Below are 24,349 nucleotides of genomic sequence, written 5' to 3'. Positions count from 1 at the left end.
CAGGAATCTGAGTTCCTAGGTTCTGGGGAGCCCTTAAATACTAAATTTAAGGGCGTGTTTAGGTCTGGGGGGTTAGCAGCCAATGGCTACTAGCCCTGAGGGTGGGTACACCCTCTTTGTGCCTCCTCCCAAGGGGAGGGGGTCACATTCCTATCCCTATTGGGGGAATCCTCCATCTGCAAGATGGAGGATTTCTAAAAATTAGAGTCACCTCAGCTCAGGACACCTTAGGGGCTGTCCTGACTGGCCAGTGACTCCTCCTTGTTATTCTCATTATCTCCTCCGGCCTTGCCGCCAAAAGTGGGGCCGTGGCCGGAGGGGGCGGGCAACTCCACTAGCTGGAGTGCCCTGTGGTGCTGTAACAAAGGGGGTGAGCCTTTGAGGCTCACCCCCAGGTGTTACAGTTCCTGCAGGGGGAGGTGTGAAGCACCTCCACCCAGTACAGGCTTTGTTACTAGCCACAGAGTGACAAAGGCACTCTCCCCATGTGGCCAGAAACATGTCTCGAGTGTGGCAGGCTGCTAAAACCAGTCAGCCTACACGGGTAGTTGGTTAAGGTTTCAGGGGGCACCTCTAAGGTGCTCTCTGGGGTGTATGTTACAATAAAATGTACACTGGCATCAGTGTGCATTTATTGTGCTGAGAAGTTTGATACCAAACTTCCCAGTTTTCATTGTAGCCATTATTGTGCTGTGGAGTTCGTGTTTGACAGACTCCCAGACCATATACTCTTATGGCTACCCTGCACTTACAATGTCTAAGGTTTTGCTTAGACACTGTAGGGGCACAGTGCTCATGCACTTGTGCCCTCACCTATGTTATAGTGCACCCTGCCTTAGGGCTGTAAGGCCTGCTAGAGGGGTGACTTATCTATGCTGCACAGGCAGTGTGAGGTTGGCATGGCACCCTGAGGGGAGTGCCATGTCGACTTACTCGTTTTGTCCTCACCAGCACACACAAGCTGGCAAGCAGTGTGTCTGTGCTGAGTCAGGGGTCCCCAGGGTGGCATAAGACATGCTGCATCCCTTAGAGACCTTCCCTGGCATCAGGGCCCTTGGTACCAGGGGTACCAGTTACAAGGGACTTACCTGGATGCCAGGGTGTGCCAATTGTGAAAACAAAAGTACAGGTTAGGGAAAGACCTGGTTAGCAGGCCTCAGCACACTTTCAAATAAAAACTTTGCATCAGCAAAGGCAAAAAGTCAAGGGGTAACCCTGCCAAGGAGGCATTTCCTTACAGTGTGTCGGTAAGGAAACAGCAATTAAATATTGTTTTTACCAGTTAAGCCATTACTGAAAGCAAGTAACTTGTCCAACTGATAGAGACATCTAGTTGCAGATTCCTTATCTTATAGTAGATACCCAAGCAATACCATCTTCAGAGGTGAGTTTGCGAACCAAGATCACACCAGTAAGTCCTACAAGACCGAACAGGCTTAGTGCCCGTCCCTACGAGTCAGACTGTCCAGGCAGCAGTGTTTGATAAACGTCTGCAGGGATGACCATGCTGCCGCCTGACCGATGTCCAGGAAAGGAACTCCGTGTGCTAATGTAGTAGTTGGTTGCAGCTTTAGGTCTGGTAGAACGAGCACGCAGACCCCCAGGGGGATGCTATTTAGCCAATGTGTAGCACATTTTAATGCAGAGTATAACCCATTTGGAAATGTTTCTCTTCTGCACTGCCTGACCTTTCTTCGCACCCACATAACCAACTAAGAGTTGATCATCCAGCTGGAACTCTTCAGTACGATCAAGGTAGAGTGCCAAGGCTCTTTTTCAGTCCAAGCAATGCAGTCTCTCCTCTTCCTTAGAACGATGGAGGGGGAAGGGAGGGGGGGGGGGGGGGTGTTGAGAGGGACTGCATAAAAAGTAGGCAAGGTGATGGATTGGCCTACAAGGAAGGGTGTAACCACTTTTGGGAGAAAGGAAGCTTGTGTGCAAAGCATCACTTTGTCAGGATAGATAGAAATAGAGTGGCTTAGATGATAGCTCACTCACCCTGCAGGCAGATGTAATGGACACAAGAAAGGCTGTTTTCAAAGTGAGAAGCCTTTAAGTACAATTGTAGAGAGGCTCCAAAGGAGCACACATTAGGTATGTCAGAACCAAATTCTAGTCCCATTGGGGCATAATGAATGGGGAGGAAGGAAACATATAAGTAAGGTCTTTAAGGAACCTATTTACAATAGGGGACTTAAAGAAGACTGATCAGGCATCCGTAAGAAAGGAAAAATTGCAGACAAATAACCTTTCAGAATGCCCAAAGCAGAGCCCTGATGGGCAAACAAAAGTATAAACAACAGAACCTCGGAAAGAGGGGCAGAGAGGGGGGTCAACAGACTTGTACGTTCACCATGCCACAAATTTCTCCCAACAGGCGTATACCGTTTTGATGGAGGGACGCCTGGCTGCCAAGATAATGTTAGACTTTGGGCGGAAGGTCAAAAGCTGCCAACTGCCACCACTCAATCTCCACACAAGAAGGCAGACACTGGACAGGTTTGGGTGGGTAACTCTCTCCTGCTGCTGCGACAGAATTTCCTACAGACAGGGCAGTCTGATCGGAGGATCGATGGCCATGCTCAATTTAGGATACCAGACTCTTCGTGCCCAGTCGGGAGCCACAAAGATTACCGGGCCCGATCGTTCTGTTTTTTTTTTTTCCAAATTGTCTTTATTAGTTTTTGAGAATAAAACAAAAAAACGAGAGCCAGCTGGAACGCATCACATCACTAAGACATGTCAAAAGGCTATAGAAGCAGCATAGGATATCATTACATTTAGCAATGCAATAAAAAGCAATAGGCATATAAAAACTGCACTGTGAATAAGTGGAAGATAGGTGCCAGTGAAGCGGCATGTATAAAAGGGGAGAGTGTGAGTCTAACCCGATGATTCCTGCTTGAGGGTGCATAGGTAGTCTTGGAAGGGCTTAAAAATATCTATGGGGTGAGACGTGGGGGGTAGAGAAGTGCAGAATTATTGCTAACCCTGTCACAGTAAGTCATGCTTTTGAGCCACTCCGAGAAAGTGGGAGTCCTGCAACTACCCCAATGTAATGCAATCTCCCGTTTGGCTAACAAAAGAGCCATGGAGGTAAGACAACAAATTGAATGCAGGATTTCTTTAGTGTAGCCCCAGAGAGCATGAAGAGGGTCGGGCACTTGTTCAAGATCTAGCCTGGCAGATACGTGCATAAAGACAGAGGCCCATTATCTAGAGATCTCTGGACAAGTCCAGGTCAAATGTATCAAGGTCAAGTCTGCACTTGGAGAATGACACCAAGGGCAGGAGTCGGACTTATTGGAATTGAATTTGGCAATGCCCAAAGAAGCAAGAGAGAGGTAACGGTGGAGGAATTTAAAGTGCATTATTTTGTGCCTGTAGTTAATCGAAATGCACTGGGCTTGGTAGCAATAATATGTTAAGATCTTGTTGGTAAGAGGGGTGGCTAACTCCCACTACTCAGCAGCTGTGTCGGGTTTCATGGTGATGCAGAAATGGTATAACCTTGAGATCAAACAATCCCCTTCCACATCCGTGACCACATGTGTCAATGGTGGGAAACTCTCAGGGGCCAGTGGGAATGAAGGAAGGAGAGATCTGAGGTTATTGTGGATTCGCCGAACGATGAAGAGGTCAATGTAGGAGACAGTCTGCATGTGCTGATGTGCAGTAGGTTGCCCAACATGGCCATCAGGGAATAGGTCTCCCATAGTAAATAAATTATGTCGGTAAAGTGTATGCCACACCAGTGCTTCCCGGGTAAGGGGGAGCCATGGGTTATTATGATAGGGAGGGCAGCTCTGCTCAGTGTCCGCCACAGTCGGTGCCCTGCCCAGCAGGTCGTAGCCACGGTCTGGACATCGTAGGGATCCAACTGAATGACACTGGGCAGTAGCTGTGAATGTCGGAGCCCATCCTATTGATCCCGCTCGGGCCTCAGGTACGGGACGCGGGCATCTGGGTGATATCACCAATGTGAGTATTGACACTGGGCAGCGAAATAAAGATAAGTCGGGGACGCCAAAGCCGCCACGGTCAAAGGGGAAGGTGAGAGTATCCCAGTGGATGACCACCAGCCAAGATCAGGCACAGGAAATGGCTACCTAGGGTATGAAAGAAGGCCAATGACAGGGCGATTGGGATGTAGGGTATAAAAATGGGAGGGGGGTTAGAACAACCACCTCAATAATGGCCACCCCGCGGGCCATGGATAAAGGAAGTTTGACCCATCAGGTCACCTGATTGTCCAGATCTGCTATTGCTGGGCTGTAGTTCAACATGGTGGTCCTGCAAGCAACAGACCAGCGGGTCCAACACTATAATGAAAAGGAGGGGCGACAGGGGCACCCCTACCTGGTACTGCCCATAATAGGGAACACATCAGTAAGCAAGCCATTCACCTGAAGGCAGGCTATTGGGTTGGTGTAGAACAGCATGATCAAGGATTTGAAAGATGAGGTAACACCAAGCCAAACCAATAAAGTCCTCAAGAAGGGCCACTCTAAGGGGTCAAAGGCCTTTACGGCATCTAATAGGGCGATGGCTGTAGGGATGGATTGGACTATCTTGTGGAGGGCTGCAAAGATAGTGCTCAGGTTGAAGGAGGTCGACCGATGAGGGACACAGCCAGATTGGACAGGCCATATGATCTGCTCCATTAAGAGTTACAATCTGGTGGCAAGGACCTTGGCCAATATTTTGTTGCCATGATTCAAAAGAATAAGAGGTCGATTAAAAGCACATAGGAGGGGGGTCCTTGTCAGGCTTCAACAATAAAGTAAGGACAGCTTCCCGGAGGGTGGGGGCAGAGTACCAATGGCTAGAGATTCATTGTACAGTGACAAAAGGTGTAGAACCAACTGATGTTTAAAAGCCTTGTAGAAGGCTCCTGTCAAGTCACCTAATCCCGGTGCTTTGGAGCCATTGAGATCAATGGCCTGGACACCTCTGCCAGTGTAATCGGTTCACTAAGAAGCTGGCGAGGCCAATCTGCGAGCCAGACCAACGCCACCTCAAAGATAAGAAGAAATCGCAAGTGGATAATCGGGCATGCAAGAGTTGTAGAGGCATTCGTAATACCGCTGGAACTTGGCCAGAACAATAGCACCGTCCACAATGTGCTCCCCAATGTTCACCCTCAACTGAGTAACTGTTATGGAATCAATTGGGGTGCAGCAACCGTGCGAGGGTGTGACCTGGGTGTTCTCCCTTACCATATCGACGTGCTCTTGCATTCTTTCCCAAATATGCAAGCTTCCTATCCAGAAGGTCACAAAACTCCATTAGCAATACGGAACGTTGATGTAATCGGGGATCCCCCACCAGCACAGGTAGCCCTGCTGATGTCTCGCAGGCCTGCCTCGATGCGCTGCAGTTGAGTGCAAATGTCCGCATGTTTAGAAATGCAAACCTCTTGAATAAAGGCTTTAAAGGCCTCCCAGAGTGTGCCCTGTGTAGAAAAGGTGTCGGCATTCAGTGTGAAGTATTCCATTACTGATGCAAGGACCTCACTGTGAAACACTGTCGCAGAGAGACTCACTGTGGAACCTCCAGGTGCGCCAGGCCACACTCATAGGGGATCCGCAGCTTAAGGACAGAGCTTTGGTCATACCTAGGTAGGTATTCACCAAGAGGAACCAATAGTCCAGCGTCGTTCAGAATGCATGGCAGGCTGAATAGAACGTGTACACTGGGGCAGATGGGTGTTGGGTGCGCCAAGCATCACGGAGCATGAAGTTGTCAATAATATGGTGGAAGGCGTTCCGGGCGTGGGGTTTATCATTGAGCTGGGAGCTAGTACTGTCAGTGTGCAAGCATTGTGGCATGTTAAGGTCGGCCCCTAATATCACATGATCAATGTCAAGCTGTCCCAGGTGGGCAGACAGATCCTGGCAAAAAACAGGATCATCCACATTGGGGGCATATATGGCCAGTAACAAATCTTGCTAGCCCACAAGGATGCCCTGTAGCAACACATACTGGCCACACAGGTTAGAATGACAAGCCTAAAGGGTAAAGGGAATGCTTCTGTGTATGAGAATGCATGTGCCTCAGGAATGTGAGCTACAACAAGAGAAATAACTATGTGGTCCCCAAGTTTTGGCGAAAGGGGAGTCAGTAATAGGAGATAAATGCATTTCTTGGAGAAAGGCCACTCCCACACCATGCTGATTTAGGTAAGATAGCATCTGCTTTCCCTTTTGTGGGTTGTTAATGCCACGTATATTCCAAGAACTAAACTTAAGAGCCAGTGCCCTAATCATGTGTAAAGTAAGTGTGGGTGGTGATATGGAGACTTTATGACGTGATTGAGTGAGCAGACATAAGAGAACAATTCAACATCAACAGAAACAAAACATTAAATCCCCATCCCCCCACCTACACCAGACAATAAAACATCCAGCGAATCCCAAGAAGAGAAAACAAAACAGAAAACAATCCCACTGAGACAACGTTGGTGTTCACCATAGGGGGGGGGGGTAACAACTCGGAGGATGGTGGCCTATTTAGAAAGAGTCATGGGAAGTTAGTACGAATCAGCTGCAGTTGTACAACAGGGACGTATATGAAAATTTAGAAGTGCAGAAAAATGAGAGCACAACAGTAACACAAACAAGCAACATTCATGTTGTGTCAAAGCAGTCATCACGATCAGGAAGGGAGACTGCTGAGAAGCCACTGGGCTGCTGTGCTCTGGCGGCTCTGGGCATGGGGAGTAGGAAAATGGCATGGTTATCCCCACTTTTTGCCAGCTGTCAGTGTGTTTTGACTGTGTTCACTGGGATCCTACTAACCAGGGCCCCAGTGACTGTGCTCTCCCCCTCTCAGTTTGGTAACTTAGGGCTTAGCAAACCCCACGATTGGTATACTGGTGCCCCCATGTAAGTCCCTAGTACGTAGTACCTAGGTACCCAGGGGCATTGGGGCCACCCATGGGAGCCCATGTAAAATGTGTCTGCAGGCCTGCCTTTGAACCTGTGTGAAAAGGTGTATGCACCCTTTCACCAGGTCACTGCACCAGGTCACTAAGTCATCCCTATGGCAGGACCTCCTAGCCCAGAGGGCAGGGTGCAAGTACCTGTGTGTGAAGGAACCCCTGCATGAACAGAGGTGCCCCTAGGAACTCCAGCTCCATTTTCCTGGACTTCGTAAGTGCAGGGAATTCATTTTACACATGTAATGGACACAGGTCCAGCTACATGTTTGGTATCAAATGTAGGAATCATACCCCAATACTGTTGCTAGTATTAGTTGTATGATTCCATGCACTCTGGGGGTTCCTGAGAGGACCTTAGAGGACCCCCCCCCCCCAGGATTGGCCCTACCAGTTTTCTGGGGTTTTCTGGGCAGCCTGCGCTGCTGCCACCCCAGACAGGTTTCTACCCTCCTGCTGCTTTACTATCTCAGGCAGAACAAAGGATTTCCTTTGGGAGAGGGAGGCAACACCCTCTCGCTTTGGCAATAGGTGTTACATGGCTTGGGAGGGTTTGCCTCCAAGCCATAAACCGGTTTGCACCAGTCCAGGGTCCCCGGTCCCAGCTCTGGGTGCGAAACTGGACAATGGAAAGGGGAGTGACCACTTCCCTGTCCATCACCAACTCAGAGGTGGTGCCCAAAGTTCCTCCAGGTGGCCACTTGATTATGCCATCTTGAATCCAAGGTAGCCAAAGGCCCCTGGGAGCGACGAGACTGCTCTGCAACATTGCCTTGCCAGCTCCTCCCAGCAACTGCAACATTTCCCTGGCTGTGCAGCCTCTGAAGGCGAGGAGTCTTCAGGCAGCACCAAGAAGTTAAAAGGAATCTCCCTTGGAGTGAAAGAATCACTCCCCTTCATCTGAAGGCACCAACATCAATTATGTCTGGCTGTGTGGATATTCTATCCTGCACAACTGCATGGATCCTGCAACACAGATTCTTGGTCTGGTCTGGAGTTGTTACCTCATCCTCTCTACCAGCTGTCCAACTTGGGAGATGGTAAGCCCTTACATCTCCTTGCAGGTCATTACCCCTGTGCACCGCAACGCTTGCAGCTATTGAGGCTTGTTGGCTCTTCTTCCATGGGATCTTCAGGCTCCATGTAGCCACAGCTTCCAGCACTCTTCCCTGTAAAGCAGTCTCCTGCCTTCTGCTCCAGCGACGTGAGACTCCTCTTCAGGAGTGCTGAGTGGGCCTCACTGCAACTCCTGTGCCTACTGCCTGTGAGTTGCCTGTGGGGGCTGCATCCTCGTCTTCAGACTCTCCTCATTGCTGAGTCACCTGGGACTCCCCTCCTTGGGAGGAGTCCCCTTGGACCGGGCAGCTCTGCAACTATTAATGTGCGACTTTTGCCTTTGCCAAGGCTTAATGGTGGTGTTCCAGCACCACTGACTGCAATGCTTCTTCTGTCGTGGGACATCGTTTGCATAACTGCTTGAACTTTTCTTCTGCTCCAGTGCTGCACAGCTGACTCCTCATCTTCACTGTCAACATGGTCATGCATCTCCAGAAGGGTGGGTCGTGGCTTCTGCCCCAACTGGACACTCTAACTCGAACTGGATTTGGTCCCGTTCTTTAGCAGGTCCTCTTCTGTCAAGATCCACCTTTGGTTTCTTCCAGTCTTTCGTGGGTCTTGCACAGTGCTTCTCCAAAGCTTACCTGTGAGTTTGGGGAAAAACCAGGTACTTACCTCTTCTCTCCTGGTCGCTGGGGGCAGCCTGGTATTTACATTTTGGGGCTCCTAGTTACTCCACGTCCCCTCTACAGATTACCCTTCCTTGGGTCGGGGACTGTCTTTCACATTCTACTTTCTTAGTATATGGTTTGGTCTTAATTATTTTCTGTTATTTCACTGTTTTCTATTGCTTTTTATGCCAATCCCTGACTTCTAATGTGTATATAATAGTGTGTTAACTCACCTTGTAGTGGACTATTAACTGTACAGCATTTTATTAAGTGTGTTACCATAATAAAGTACTTTATTTTTGTAACACTGTGTGGTTCTTTCATGTGTATAAGTGCTGTGTGACTGTAGTGTTATTGCATAAGCTTTGCATGTCTCCTAGATAAGTCCCGGCTGCTCATCCACATCTACCTCTAGAGACCTCTGGCTTCCTAGACACTGCCTACACCTCACTAATAGGGGATATCAGAACCTGTTATACAGTGCTCACCACACACTAGGCCAGCTTCCTACATGAGAACCGAGGCCTAGATGGCAGTTTTCTATTTTTTTTTTTTTTTTTTAAACAAGAGGTGATCACGTGTGCAGGCATGTCAAAAGTGCAGAATTTACCATTATACTCCCCAGGTAAGCACGCAGAATAGAGCATGGCATAGCGCAGGCCCAGCGGTCGAAGTGTTCTTGACATCACTAAATTTCCGACGAGCCTGCAAGCATACCTTTAAACGCGACTGCACCCCACCCACAATGCCCACGCGCCAATAACCACCTCAAGTGCATCCTCATCAACGCACGCTCCGTCCACAAGCACGCCATTGAACTATGGGACCTCCTGGACTCTACAGCACCGGACGTCGCCTTCATCACTGAGACCTGGATGAACGCCTCTTCGGCCCCCGACATCGCCATAGCCATCCCTGACTGCTACAAGATCGCCAGGAAAGACCGCACCAACCAAGTCGGAGGAGGAATCGCCATCATATTCAAGAACTCCATCGACGTCACTACCCTCCACCGAAGACACCCCCCTCGCCGCCAAACACATGCACTTCCAGATCCACACCGACCCCAGGACCACCCTCAGAGGAACCCTCATCTACAGACCCCCTGGACCACGCGCCCTTTTCAGCGAATCCATCACAGACTTCATCTCCCTGCACGCCCTAGCCTCGCCAGACTACATCCTCCTCTGAGACCTGAACTTCCACCTGGAGCAGAACAACGATACCAACACCACCACCCTGCTCGACAACCTCGGTCTCAAGCAATTGGTGAACACCCCCACCCACATTGCCGGACACACGCTCGACCCCATCTTCTCCGCCAGCAACCACATATCCTTTAGCCACTCCTCCGAAATACACTGGACCGACCACAGATGTGTCCACTTCACCTTCAGGCGCAAGACTCTCCACCTTCGCACACAACCCATCTCACGCAGACCTTGGAACAAAATCTCCACAGAACAGCTACTATCCACTCTCAACCACAACCAACCTACCATCACCTCCGACGCCAACAACGCAGCCCTCAGCCTCACAGTGGATCATCAACTGCGCTGACAACCTCGCCCCCCTCAGACGTCTCCCAAGACAGACCAACACTAGGAAACCTCAATGGTTCACAGACGCCCTCAAAGAATCCCAAAAAACCTGCTGTACCGTCGAGAAAACCTGGCGCAAAGATCACACCGCAGAAAAATCCCTCGCTACCTTCTTCCATCGAAAGATCACCGACCTACACGACAGCTTCGGTCCACAGCCCCTACCGTCACCCTCAACGCCTGGACACCCATCAGCGCCAAAGAGACCAAAACTACCATGAACACCATCCACTCCGGTGCCCCCTCGGACCCTTGCCCACATTACATCTTCAACAAAGCCGACAACATCATCGCCCCCCATCTCCAGACCATCATCAACAGCTTGTTTGCATCTGCCACCTTCCCAGAGAGCTGGAAACACGCGGAAGTCAACGCTCTCCTGAAGAAACCCAAGGCGGACCCCAGCGACCTGAAGAACTTCCGCCCCATCTCGCTCCTCCCCTTCCCGGCCAAAGTCATCGAGAAGGCCGTCAACAAACAACTGACAAACTTCCTCGAAGACAACAACCTGCTCGACCCCTCCCAATCCGGATTCCGGGCCAACCACAGCACGGAAACCGCCCTCATCGCAGTCACCGACGACATCCGAACTCTGCTGGACAACGGAGAAACAGCCGCCCTCATCCTCCTCGACCTTTCGGCTACCTTCGACACCGTCTGCCACCGCACCCTAATATCCCGCCTCCGCTCCACCGGTATCCAAGGACAGGACCTGGACTGGATCACCTCTTATCTCCGACCGCTCCCAAAGAGTCTACCTCCCGCTGTTTCGTTCGGATCCCACCGAGATGATCTGCGGCGTCCCACAGGGCTCCTCGCTCAGCTGGACTCTCTTCAATGTCTACATTAGCCCCCTCGCCGACATCGCACGCAAACACAACATCAACATCTCCTACGCCGACGACACCCAGCTGATACTTTCCCTCACCAAAGACCCAGCCACCGCAAAAACCAACCTGCAGGATGGAATGAAAGACGTCGCAGAATGGATGAAACTCAGCCGCCTGAAGCTGAACTCAGACAAAACTGAAATCCTCATCCTCGGAAACACCCCGTCCGCCTGGGACGATTCCTGGTGGCCCACGGCGCTGGGCACCGCACCGACCCCCTCAGACCACGCACGCAACCTCGGATTCATCCTGGACCCCCTTCTCACCATGACCAAACAAGTCAACGCCGTCTCGTCTTCTTGCTTCCTCACACTCCGCAAGCTCCGAAAGATCTTCCGCTGGATCCCCGCTGACACCAGAAAAACTGTGACCCACGCCCTCGTCATGAGCCGCCTAGACTACGGAAACACCCTATACGCAGGAATCACCGCAAAACTTCAGAAACGTCTTCAGCAAATACAAAACGCCTCTGCACGCCTCATCCTCGACGTACCCCGCCACAGCCACATCTCCGCCCACCTGAGACACCTGCACTGGCTACCCGTCAACAAAAGGATCACCTTCAGGCTCCTCACCCACGCACACAAAGCCCTCCACAACAAGGGCCCCGAATACCTCAACCGTCACCTCACCTTCTACACGCCCACCCGTCAACTTCGTTCCACCAGCCTCGCACTCGCCGCCGTCCCTCGCATCCGCCGAACCACTGCAGGTGGGAAATCCTTCTCCTACCTGGCAGCCAAGACGTGGAACTCCCTCCCCACCTCAGGACCACCTCGCCTTCCGGAGGCAGCTCAAGACCTGGCTCTTCGAGCAGCAGTGACCCCCACTCCCTAGCGCCTTGAGACCCTCACGGGTGAGTAGCGCGCTGTATAAATATAATTGATTGATTGAAGTGTCACCATCCTCCAAGCCGGAGATTCTCTCCTCCGTGTCATCAATTCTCACCCCTGGCAATCCAGAAGCTCCCCCAGTCTGTTGATGCAGCGAGCAAGGGTGTAAAAACGTGTGCCCATTGCACGGAGTCCTGCCTTGAGCTCAGCCATAATGGTGGACATGTCATTAGATGAGGCTGTGTCTGGGTCGCGATCAGTATTGACAATTTTGTCAATGTCAGGGGGGGGGGGGGGGGCTACCCCCAACTGCCTCTGTTTGGGATCTGCTCTGGCCATGCCTGCGTTCCGGCGTGTGACAGCAGCTGTAGCGAATGACCCCAATAGAGAGAAAGAAGCTGTATGGTATGCTGCCAGCAACGGGAGGGTACTCAGTCAGAGCCTGTAGAGCAGATCAGCTGCAGTGTCCACAGTGAAGGACTGACCTGAGAGGGGCCCGCCTCAATATGATGCAGATCGGCAAGACAGCACCTTGGGGAAGTCCAGGGGTGCACCAGATGCAGGTTCAGGTTGGGGGCAGAGCAGCGGCGCTGGGGAGGGTGTGCCCAGGGTACTGTAGGTAAGTAGCAGTATACGCGATCACCGGGTCACGCACATGTCATGCCCCTATATGACCTTGTGCCTAGAGGCCAGCCTATCACCCTGCAGCTTGCCCAGGGGATATTGTTAAACAGCCAGGGAGCAATGCAGGGGGAGAGGAAATACTCAGCGAGGTGGGCATTTTAGTCCAAGATGCCAGGCGTCCTCCCCGATGGTCAGGAAAGTGGGGAAGAGCGAAAGAAAATGGCCCTCCAAAGGGCAGGGTGTGCCTACCAGTGTGGCTGATGTCTGTAGTGGGCCGCTACTGGTGTAGTCTGGCGGCTCGGGGCTTCCACATTCACAATGCCAGGCCTGACAATCAGCCGATCAGTGAACGTGGCCTCCCAGTAGAAAAGCAGGCGGCGGTCTTATCAGTGTCAACGCACGCCACAGACCGCATGAGCTTCAGCAGGCCATCCCCCCTCGCCTGAATGGTGGTGATGGCAGTGATTGTCTCAAGGTAGCGGCCCATCTTGGAGGCGGTCATGGCCACGCACCCATTCTTGATGTTCTTGAGAACTCTGTGCAGAAATGGTATGGGCGAAATGGCACACAGGAGACCTGAGGTCCACTTGAGATGAAAAGCGTTGCTGAGCGAGAGCTGAAATGGGAACTCTACTGTGCAATACTGTTGACATAGCGCATTCTCTGCAGAGGCGATCAGATTTAACCAGGCTCTCTACACAGCTGAAAAACAGCTTGCATCACCTCCAGATGGAGAATCCGTTTGTGATCGACCAAGCATAGTCTGCTGAGTTTGTCCGCTCGGAAGTTCAGAGAGCCTGCCAAATGTTGAACCACCAAGGGGATGCCCTGATGTGGCAGCCATGTCCAGAGACTGCAGATCCTTCTCCCACCTCGCTGCCAAGACCTGGAAACTCCCTCCCCACCAACCTACACAAGACCCAGGACCTCCTAACTTTCAGAAAGTACCTCAAGACATGGCTTTTTGAGCAGTAAAGGGCAAACCCCCCCAACTCCCCCACCCCCCCAGCACCTTAAGACCCTAACGGGTGAGTAGTGCGGTTAAGACATTTTTTGATTGATTGATTGAGATGGAGAGCCTCTATACAACGGGTCTGCGACTCCACCCTCCCACTTACTGCAGTACTACATGGCAAGGGTGTTGTCCATGAACAGTTGCACTACCCTCCCTTTGAGCCAAGGAAGACATGCTTTCAATGCTAGTTTGATGGCCTGGCACTTGAACAGTTTTATTTGGAGTCTGGAGTCTGCAGGAGACCAGATGCCTCTGATCTCTGCCTCTCCCACGTGCCCTCCTCAAACCCAGGAGTGACATCTGTCACTACTGTAAGATCTGGTTGAGGAAGGTAGAGGCATCTGCCTCTTACCCAATTGTGGATCATTAACCATCACTGCAGATCTTTTACGGGTCCCTCCAAGATCGGGACCATGTCAGAGATGGTGCACCTACTGGAACTTCAAGTCCCACTTGTAGGACAGTAGGATCTTTCTGACACGGTTGCCCCCACCTTCTGCTTGTGTCAGTGTGTTTTGACTGTAGTACACAGGGATCCTGCTAACAAGGACCCCAGTGTCTATGTTCTCCCCTCTAAGCTTGGTTGGTAAGCACTCCACAATTTGCTACTGGTGTACTCCTGTAAGTCCCTGGTACATGGTATTTAGGTACCCAGGGCACTGGTATACCAGGGGTCCCCCATGGGCTGCAGCATGTATTATGTCATTCATGGAGGCCCATACAAACTGACTACAGGCCTGCCATTGCAGCCTATCTCAAATGATGCATGCACCTTTAACTCCAGATGTAAGGTTTACCTTATATCGCAGTCACTGCACTTTGACCCTATAGGTCACCTCTAAGGTAGGCCCTTCAGCCCATGGGCAGGGTGCACAGTCTTAACTGTGAGGATACTACTGCATGAGCATAGGACCCCCACAAATACCAGACTCCATTTTCCGGGCTTTGTCAGTGCAGGTAAGCCATTCTAATCTATGTAGTGGACACTGGTCATTACGAGATGTCGATGTACATAATGGTTTCTCCAAACCTGGTCCCGTTTGGTATCAAACATGTGGGTCTAATGCAACTACACAGGTTCCAGTGTTAGTTGCATGATCCCATGTACTTTGGGGTTCCTTAGAGGATCCCCTATGTCTGCCTGTTAAGCCTTGCCTGCCTGCTGCTGAGCTTAATTCAGGCATTGGAAGGCAGAACAAATGATTTCCTTTAGAGGAGAGGTGTTACCTCCTCTCCTTTATAAATTGGTGTCACTGGGCTAGGGTGGTTGTGCTCATGAGCGCAACCAGAATTCCTTTAAGGGCACATTGAGTGCCCTTCTGCTAAAACCGCTTCCATCCAGTGCAGAGCCCCAGGCTCCTGCTCTGCCATGAAACACACACAGGACAGGGGAGTGAACAACCCAATCCAGCTCCTCCACTAAGGGGGTGCCCAGAGCTCTGCCAGGTGGCGGCTTGATTCTGCCTTGGAAACCGGATGAGCAGGGGCCACTGGAAGCAGCTGACTAGCGTCCCTTCCCTGAACCCCTCCACCCCCAACTCCCTAAGGTGGGTCACCACAGAAGTCGTCCAGCCCCCTTGTGTTACTTAAGGGCTTCCCCGAGGGTGGGACCAGAGGTTTGACTTCAAGACTTCTTCTGTGACCTGGACACTGGATTCTGCTGCTGGGAACGAAGATAAAACAGCATCTGGTAGGAGGGATCCTCTTCAACTTTGTCCCCAAGTATTGCAAGAACGCTGCAACTTCTGTGGCTGTGCATCCTCGAGAGTTACAAGGACTACACTAAGGACATCCAGAAGGAACCTCCCTTGGAGTTAAGAAGTCACTTCCCTGCAACCGCAGGCAGCTCGACGACCGGTTTGTGGATCCTGCTGTCCCACAGGCTCCTTAAGGCTCTGCCACACCGGTGGTGGTTCTGTGGCTCCCTAGAGGTCTGAACTGTCTTCTTTTCATCTGGGAAGACGGTGGTCCATCGTTGCAGCTGCTTGGACGGAACCCCTGTGCACCCTGTCTGTTGTCATTACCAAGGTTTGTTGTCTCTTCAGCACAAAGACCTCCTAGCTCCAAGAAGCCCCAGCCTCCAGCATTACACAGCTTCAAGACCGAGGTCATCCCTGCAATGTAGGCATCCATCTTTTTTTGTTGCGGAGGCCTCCTTGAGACTCCCTGTGTTTGCTGCCAGAGGGTCATCATGGGATCTCCATAGATTCTTGCTGGCTCTCCTCACTGCTGAGGGCCAGGCCTGACTTACCTGTAAAGTTTGAGTCCCTCGGACCTTCCTAGTCCCTATTACTGCAAATCTTTTTGCAACACACCTTATGCATTTGCCAAGGCCTGTTGGTGGTCCTGCTGGCCACTGACCCATCAGTAATTGACAACCGGGTGTGGGACTCCTGGGATCCTTCTGTATTGCCTGGACACCACAGGTGCATCCTCACGACAACTGTCCAACAAAAAAAACATCCACAAGCAGGGTGGTGATTGCCCACTTGCACCCCCTAGACGCCTCCGGGTGGTCTGGACTCTGTTCCCTCTCTCCACAGGTGCTCTTTGTCCAAACTCCATTCCTGGGTCCCACCGACCTCATCCACGGGTGACTGCAGCAGCTGGACCGCCAAGGCCCCCATTGACTTCAATGGGAGGTTTTGACAACTCAAAGGAATCAAAGGAAGGATTCACTCCCCTGCATCTGCAGGCACCTCAAGACAACTTCGACCGTCTGGTGGGGTCTGCGGTCCCATGGACTTAGAAAGGCTCTTCATTACAGGTGGTAGGTCTTTGGCCTCCTCAAGGTCCTGCTTGTCTTCTGACCAACTTAGGAGACTGTGGGCCCCTACACCTGCCACTGGACTGGAACCCCTGTGCACTGCGACTGTGGCTCTTGCCAAGGAATGTTGACTTTTCCTCCAGGCCAAGAAGCCACAGCCTCCAGCCCAATGCAACTCGAAGATCAAGCCCATGCTCATCTCCAAAACTCTGCATATACATCTTCAGCTCCTGCTTGCATTTGCCAGTGCTTCTGGGATCTTCTGCAGCTCCTGGACCCTGCAGCTGGACTTCTTCCTCCACTGAATTGCAGGAACTTTACCTCTAGGAGAGTGGGCATTGCCATCTGCACCACCTGGGCACCTACAAGGGTCCTGGACTCTTCCTTCCTTTTCAGGTCCTCCATGTCTTACAATACTTACCTCTGGTGTTTTCATCTACCCCCCAGCACCCCAAAGCCCCTAGCTAACTATCACACTTGCCCTTAATTGGGTTAATTATTTCGCATTCCACTTACTTAGTATATGGTTTGGCCCTCCAATAGGGTCCTGTGTACTTTATGCATCCAGGTAATATCCCCTGTTGAGGAGCTGCAATATGTTTTGGAGTGTAACCATGCAAAATTATTGTTTTTGAGAAAGTTGTTGAGTTTTCTCCAGTCGAGAATTGGTCTCCACTGCCTTGACTTCTTGCAGATTAAGAAGAAATGGGGAGTAGAAACCTCTCCCTCTTTGGGAGCGGGGAACTCTTTCTAACGCTCCTTTTTGCAACATGGTTATGACCTCCCATTTGAGAATACACATAAGCTTTTGTGTTAATGGTTGGGGTGGTTATAAGGTGGGGTTCTTGTATGAATTCCACAAGATGTCCAAACTGAAGTAGGTTGAGGACCCATTGATCTGTCCTTATCTGTTTCCAACAATGCAGGTGATTCTCCTTGGGACCTTGAGTGGAAGAAAAAGGGTAGTAGTCCGCACTTGGTTGAAGTCATTGTCTGTGAGAGGTATCTTTGCCCCGTCGTCCAGACTTCCCTCTCAAAGGAGGGTGGCTGTATGCAGTGGTTGGTTGTTGCTCATGGTAATGAAAGCGGCTTTGTTGAGTATTGGAGGAATATGCCGGATAGCGAAACTGTTGATATCCTCCACAAAAGGTTAGCACTTTTTTGTACTGCAAAGTTCCCAATGATTTGGCAGTGTTGGTGTCAGTTTTGATTGTTGAGAGCTTTGTCATCATGCTTACCAAACTGAGGGCCAGATGTACCAAAGGATTTTACCCATTCTGTGTCTATGGGAAAAAGCTTTCCTACATATGGCCCAAAGCCTCTTTGTCGTAGGCAAATCCAGTATCTTTGATTGAACTTCCAGCCTGAAATTGGTTGCTGTAAGCCATCCCTGATGGCGTAGAACCACTGCACAAGCAAGCGGTCTGAATCTGGTGGAAGCAATGTCCATGACGCAATCTATGTTCTGAGGAAGAACGTTGACCTTTCAGCCACACTTTCTTCGCTTCTCCCCTGATGTGTGTTCTGGAAGCTCGTTCAGATATGGGGTGATATCAGACCACATTTGTTGATCATAGAGGACAAGGACCAACAGGGAATTTGTGGCTCTTACTGTGAGGGCTGACATGACCAAAAACCGTTTGCCAATGTGATCGAGACACCTGCTGTCTTTATCCGAAGGTCAAAGGCTTGGATGGATTCCTTCATCTTTGTTGCGCTACCTGAGAGATGAATGAGCATGGTTTAGGGTTGCCTGTGAGGCAGGCTGGTGTATCCTCTGGGGCCTTATACTTTTTAGTCGAGCTTGGGCAATACACCTGGTACTGTAGCTCTATTGCGCATGACCCTTAAGCCCTGGTTCCACACAGGATTGATAATGGGTATGGCCCCGATTGTTTTTCAAAAGGGTTCCTTAAAGTCATTAAGGAAAGAGCCCTGTTGAGGTGCAGGCATAGGCATGCAGAAACACGTGGCTGCTCTTTCAAAGAGGTTGGTGAATCAACTGGAGGAGGTGATGGAGACGCTGAGAGTTCACCTTAGTCCCTCTCCTCCTCAAATGATGTTGGATCATGTAATGGCAACACCAATGGAGAACAGTGCTGTAATATAGTAGGAGGTAAACGCTCTGGTGGCAGAGGAGTGAGTGTTTGAGGGGGCACAGAGTCTGTGGAGTCTGGAGCATATTGAACAGGAGTAGACACTGGAGAAAAGTGTGCCCTGTAGTCTGCTAACAGATTGCAAATCCATCAAGAGAGTCAATGGAAGATACACCATTTCCTGATAGTATTGTTGAGGCTGATGATAGTCCAGTGAGCGGTAATAATGTTGATTATATTATTCACCTTCATCTGAGTATTTTTACAGGCAGCTCTGAAAGGCTCAGTGCAGCCCCGTAGAGGCTGTCTTCTTCAGAGTCTTCATTATCCAAGAGGTGGGGTAGAAGGAGTGAGGACACCTTACACGGAGAAGTAAGGGCTGGTGTTATTCGCTTTTGTTTCAATGCTTTTTTGTAATGTCACTGTTTGGCTCATAGATGATGTCGTATCTGAGGACAGGGGCAGCATGGTTGGTCTGTGCCTAGTCATAGGTGCAGAAATTGCATTAGACTGGGTAGAATCCATCAACGGGAGATCACCTGTCATTGCTTGTTGACTTGCCATCGACTGTGGAGGCATTGAGGAGTGAACCAATGGAGAATTTGCAATTGGCAAGTGTCGACGATGGGGCAATGATTATCGTTGATGGCACAGGAGCTGTAGTTGACGATGACCGACGAGAAGGATGCCGCCATCTACACCATTTTAATGGTTACGTGTATGTCACAGAGATACTGTCACCAGAGTGGTCGTTGATGGGTCTTCAACATCTCAGTTGACAAGGACATCTGTCGGCGGTGTTGAAGATGGTTTTTTGAAGACATGCTTTGCCCGAGGTGGAGATGTTCGGGTCTCTGAAGTCAATTTCTGAAGACATTTTGAGGGGAAATCTGACCTTTTGTCCTTTCTTGAAGGAAAAAGGGACAGTTTATGAGGGGATTTGGAAGGGCTGCAGTGCTTATGGGCACCCTTAGAACTCTTTTTAGATGCTTTTTTGGAGGTTCCCGAGAGGTATGAGGTACTGGATCCTCTCTAGCTCTTTTGACAGGTGCTTTAGAAGATGAGGTTTTGCCTTCCTCGTCAGAGACCGGGTTGTCTCTGGATTGGAGTCCCTGCAGCCAAAGAAGCAGTCACCCTCCAAGATCTTTCAAAATTTTGGTAGAAAATGTGCAACACACCTTGCCGCTATATGCAGTCTTTATGAGGGTCATCGATGTGTACCCTCTTCTTTTTGAAAATCGTTTTTTTGGTGTCTCTGACATGACAAAAGTCAGGTTGAAGCACCAAAGGAACAGGTAGACTAAGCTGTAGAATATATCCTCCAAAGTCGAAAGAGAAAACTGAAAATCTTTTTCAAGCAGTTGTGACCAGAAAAAAGCTGAGTAGAGCTCAGTGGAGACTCCATAGGACGAACTGCGGGACAAAACCTGAGGGAATGCAGCTTCTCTCAGAAAGGTTCTAAAGAATGGTGTGACTGGATTGGTTAAACTTTAAGTTTGGTCCTTCTTTTAAACTAAACTAAAAGGCCTGGGGCCTATAGGGTCTATGCCTATTATGACATTGCTTTTTTATGGTACCGGGGGCTCCCATCTCGAAGATGGGGAATGATTCAAGCATGTGAATCTATGAAAGTTCAAATACTGGGGTAAGCATCTTTGGGCTGTGGTTATGACCATTTCATAAAATGCAATGGATGAATTATCATGTGGATGGTATTAGGAGTACTTTATTTATTTTTAAAACAAAAAACTGTTTATCTTAATTTGTATTTTAATTGATGATTTGTACTTTTATGGCAATAGCAGAATAAAGGATTTTGACTGGATCTAAAACATGGCACAATGAAGTGTGAATTCTCTGTGCCTTGCTGTTAGCCACCCTGAAAAAGTAACCAGAGACAGACAAAAGGGCAGGCACTGCAGAAAAACTACCTTGCCTTGAACAAGAGACAGTGCAGTCCTACCCCTTACCCTATTATATACTAAATGGCAGTGGTCAGGAAGTCAGTTCAGCAGTCATTTGCTAACAAGGCTCTCACTGAATTTCTAAGGAAGCCCTGTCTCCTCCTTACTTCACTTTAGTTTTTGGGTTTCCACCCTCCAGCCATAAGAAAGCAGGCAATGCACTTCCACTGTCTGGGGAAGCTGTTCTCGCTCGCCCTCCATCTTCCATCAGGCTAAACCAAGGGCATCCATAATGGCTTTAAAAAAAGAAAAACACATGCACAAGCACATGAGATGTCTGTGCAAGGTTCTGCGCCTCACATAACTTTACACATGATGGGTCAGTAGACCAGGGTCTCAGACAGCGAAAAAGCTCTGATGCCACTACCACATTGTGTTACACTCAGAACAGGGACTGTACTTCACTAACATGCGGTCATGCTTGGTGCATTCTGCCCCAAGGTCACAGGACAGGCGGTGAATCTTGCATTGTCAACAACTTGTCTCCGCCTCTGTGTTCATGATAGATTAGCATGAACTCTGACCCAGAACAAAAGTCAAAATAACAGTTTCACATGCAAGTACCCAGGGCAGGGATACACATCTGTTTATCATGCAGAGGACAATCCAGTCTCAACACAGAGCGTCTCCACAGCTGTCCTTGATTCATGAGAGCCATGGTAGGAGAGAGAAAGGAATTAGTAAGGTTATCCACACAAGCGGCTTCGCTGAAGTGTGTTTGATTAAGGCTATGTTCTTGCAAATGGTATAATAGTTCAAAAGTATTAAAGCTCACAACAGTGGGCTATACCTGCCTTTAAATTCCTATATCTTCGTTATTGACCTTTACCTTCGATCTGAGCCAATGATGTTGGTGCAGGGCATTTAATATATGGTAGAATCTGCTGTGGCAGACTACAAGCTTATAAAATATATCTTCAAGAGGAGAAACAATGGAAACCTCACCAGAGTATTAAATTCAAATTATATATTATTACAGGTAAGTAAGAAAAAGCCTACTGATTATTAGGAGTACTACAGAAGTGCAATGGAGAAATGTACAAACACACGCTTACCAGGACCAGACAGGTATCCACTAATGAAAAAGTCCCAGAACGCCCAATTCCTGCACTACAATGGATAACTGCAGGTCCATGTTCAGAGCTTAGTGAGCCAGATTCTCGAACCTCACCAAGGAAATTAAGAAATGATGCCGGTGATTCAGGAACTCCGAAATCAGGCCATGTGGTATAATGGAAATGATAAATTTCTCTGTTTTCACCAAGCTAGGTTAAAAAAAAAACATAACAATGGTAAGAGCAATGCGGAACTGACAATCTACTAATTGCATTTTATAATACATCTATACATTTAGTGTTTATTTCCATGATGTGAAGGGAGTCCAAGCAACTAGAGAGACAGAAACTAATCAGTCTTAAAAATATGCAGACCTAATTTTCAAACTGTGCAATAATGTTTATCCAGTCCTCTGCAATAATTAAAAATTTGTGTTGCACCATAATTGTACATTTAAAACTGCAAGCACAGGTCTAGAACACAAAAGCTAGGGTAGATATAGTGGCTAAATGTTATGATAAGCAGATTTCACATAGTGCACATCCACCAAGTACTTGGCACCAAAAAGAAAGTTACTTACATTTGGTAATGCACTTTCTGGCAAAGACTATCTCGCAGCAGATTCCTCAACTTTGGAATATTCCCTAGGTGACAGACTGGAAACATTTTAGCAGTACCTCTGTTTGCAGGTAGGTGGAGCTGCGTGGCTCCACTCTAGGTCATTCTGCTTCAGAAATGATGTGTGGAGTTTATAAAGGCACCACTCCTCCCCGCTGTCAAGAGGGTCTGTGCCTTCAGACGCAGCACTCTAAAAGCAAATTGGTGTGACTAATAAGATCCCAAGTGTATGAATCTGCACATTAATGTATAGAGCCAAATTTCAAAATGGGGAGAGCGAGAGGGTCAGTGAGGAATCGGACACTAGATAAGAGTCTCTACCAGAAAGAGCATAACCAAAATTAATAACTTGTTCTTCTGATAGTCTTCTAGACATAGATGCCGCACCTTCTGCCTAGATACCAAAGCAGTACCTGTAAAGAGGTGGGTCTGTGGTTGAACTCAAACCAGAATGTTCCGCAGAACAGCAGGCAAACCAAACTGTCCACACAACAGTGCTTTGTAAACATATGGAGGGACACCAACGAAGCCGCCTGGCAAATGTCCAGGGCAGGGACTCTGTGTGACAATGCAGTGGTAACAGCTTTAGCCCTGGTAGAATGAGCTCACAGTACATGCAGTTCTTCCGCATATTGCTTTTTAGCGGATCCTAATGCAGAGCATGATTCAGCAGGAGATGGATCTGTACTGCACAGCATTGCCTTTTTTGCTCCAGAGAACCCAACAAAGAGCTGATCGTCCGCCCAGTGGTTTTTGGTACAATCTATGCAAAAGTGTTGTGATGTGGCTCGTGGCTGCTAGCATGCTTAGCCTCAAACCAAACTTCTAGAACGCAGTGCGGCGTTCGCTTTCCCGGCAGTTGACTTGCTGATCGGGAAAGAGAGAGCATCGCGTTTGGAAGAGCTCATAAATAAACTACGTTATTCCTTTGAAGCTTGTGTTGGCGTATTTACCCCACAACATTTTTATGGTGACGAGGGTCAGCAAGCGCATCACCTCTTCCAACGCAGATGCATGGGACCCACAGTAAGAGCAGTCTGTAGAGACGTTTAAGGACATTATCGGCAAGGCGCTAGTTCAAACTTGATCGCTGGTCACGACTTGATCGCTAGACTATTGGTGTATGTTGTCTGATGAGCTGCGTTTTATTTACGGCCATCTGCGCAGTTGTCTCTGGGTCTGGTTTCTTAGCAACGCCTTGGTGTGAGCGTTGCTGGTTCAACGTCAAGTGTACGTGATTCACGTTTCCGGCGGCCATCTTGGGAAGTTGGGATGATTCTCATTAGGACTAATGGCACATGAGTAACATTCGGTGAACGCCTACTCTAGCCATTTACAAGCGCTAGAAAACGTTGATCGGAAATCGAGTCCAGTGCACGTCTGCTGTGTGGATGGCTAATGAATCAACAGGATTCTAATGAAGGTGCCTATTACAGTGATGGGCACACCTGGATCTTTCTTTGGTCGCTGTAAATGACATTATTCTGTTTCTTCTTCATTTTGATGGTGATGGATGCATTTGTTTTTTAGTAACATTGTTTACTTTGGCATTTTGTGTATTTATCACCCTATTGGACACTCAGTACATTTGATTAATTTATTGTGTTTGCATTAAGACTATGGAGATCACAACCTCTGCAATACATTCGCCACCTCTGTTCTTAACCCAACCTGGGAATCCACCAATACCGTGGGAAGAGTGGATTGATATTTTTGACAATTACCTAGAAGCTTTAGAGGGCTTGGGGTTCTCTTCCAATAGGAAGAAAGCCATTTTACTTAGTTCCTTGGGTAATGAGGGACAACATGTTTTCAAATACCTTCCAAAGGCAGTTGATCAGGATGGGCAGTCCATAGACGATGTTTTTTTGGAACCTAGGCAGAGATTGGAAATAAGGTTTGCTAAAGTGGAAAATGTGGTCATACAAAGGTATAAATTTTACACGCAACCTCAGAGAGAGGGAGAGTCTGTTGATTAATTTGTTGCTCGTTTAAGAGAACTTTCTGTTAAATGTAGGTTTGGAGCGATGACTGAGGAATTAATTAGAGACCAACTCATAGTACAGTGTAGGAGCAAGAAGATGCAAGAAAGGTTGTGGGCAGCGAAAGATCCGAAATTGAAAGATGCCATAGAAATCGCAAAAGTTGTAGAAGAGTCAGAGCTGTGTATGAAGCAGCTGGACAGGAGAGGGGTGAAGGAAATTGAGGAGGTATCATT

The 24,349-nt window shown here is 49.0% G+C and overlaps 1 protein-coding gene across 1 annotated transcript in view; it reads right to left on the bottom strand.

Moving 5' to 3' along the window:
- The window catches only part of PTPN2 (protein tyrosine phosphatase non-receptor type 2), a 323,265-nt gene that overhangs the window by 92,907 nt on the left and 206,009 nt on the right, over positions 1-24,349 (bottom strand). Inside the window, exon 6 of the mRNA XM_069219931.1 lies at positions 21,513-21,722. Coding sequence (XP_069076032.1) covers positions 21,513-21,722 — 210 coding nt within the window. The remainder of the gene's footprint in view (positions 1-21,512; positions 21,723-24,349) is intronic.

This window comes from Pleurodeles waltl, chromosome 2_2 (assembly GCF_031143425.1).
Source record: "Pleurodeles waltl isolate 20211129_DDA chromosome 2_2, aPleWal1.hap1.20221129, whole genome shotgun sequence".
In the NCBI taxonomy this organism is placed as follows: domain Eukaryota; kingdom Metazoa; phylum Chordata; class Amphibia; order Caudata; family Salamandridae; genus Pleurodeles; species Pleurodeles waltl.
Note: the sequence above shows the minus strand (reverse complement) of the source record. Positions and strands in the feature narration are given on the sequence as shown.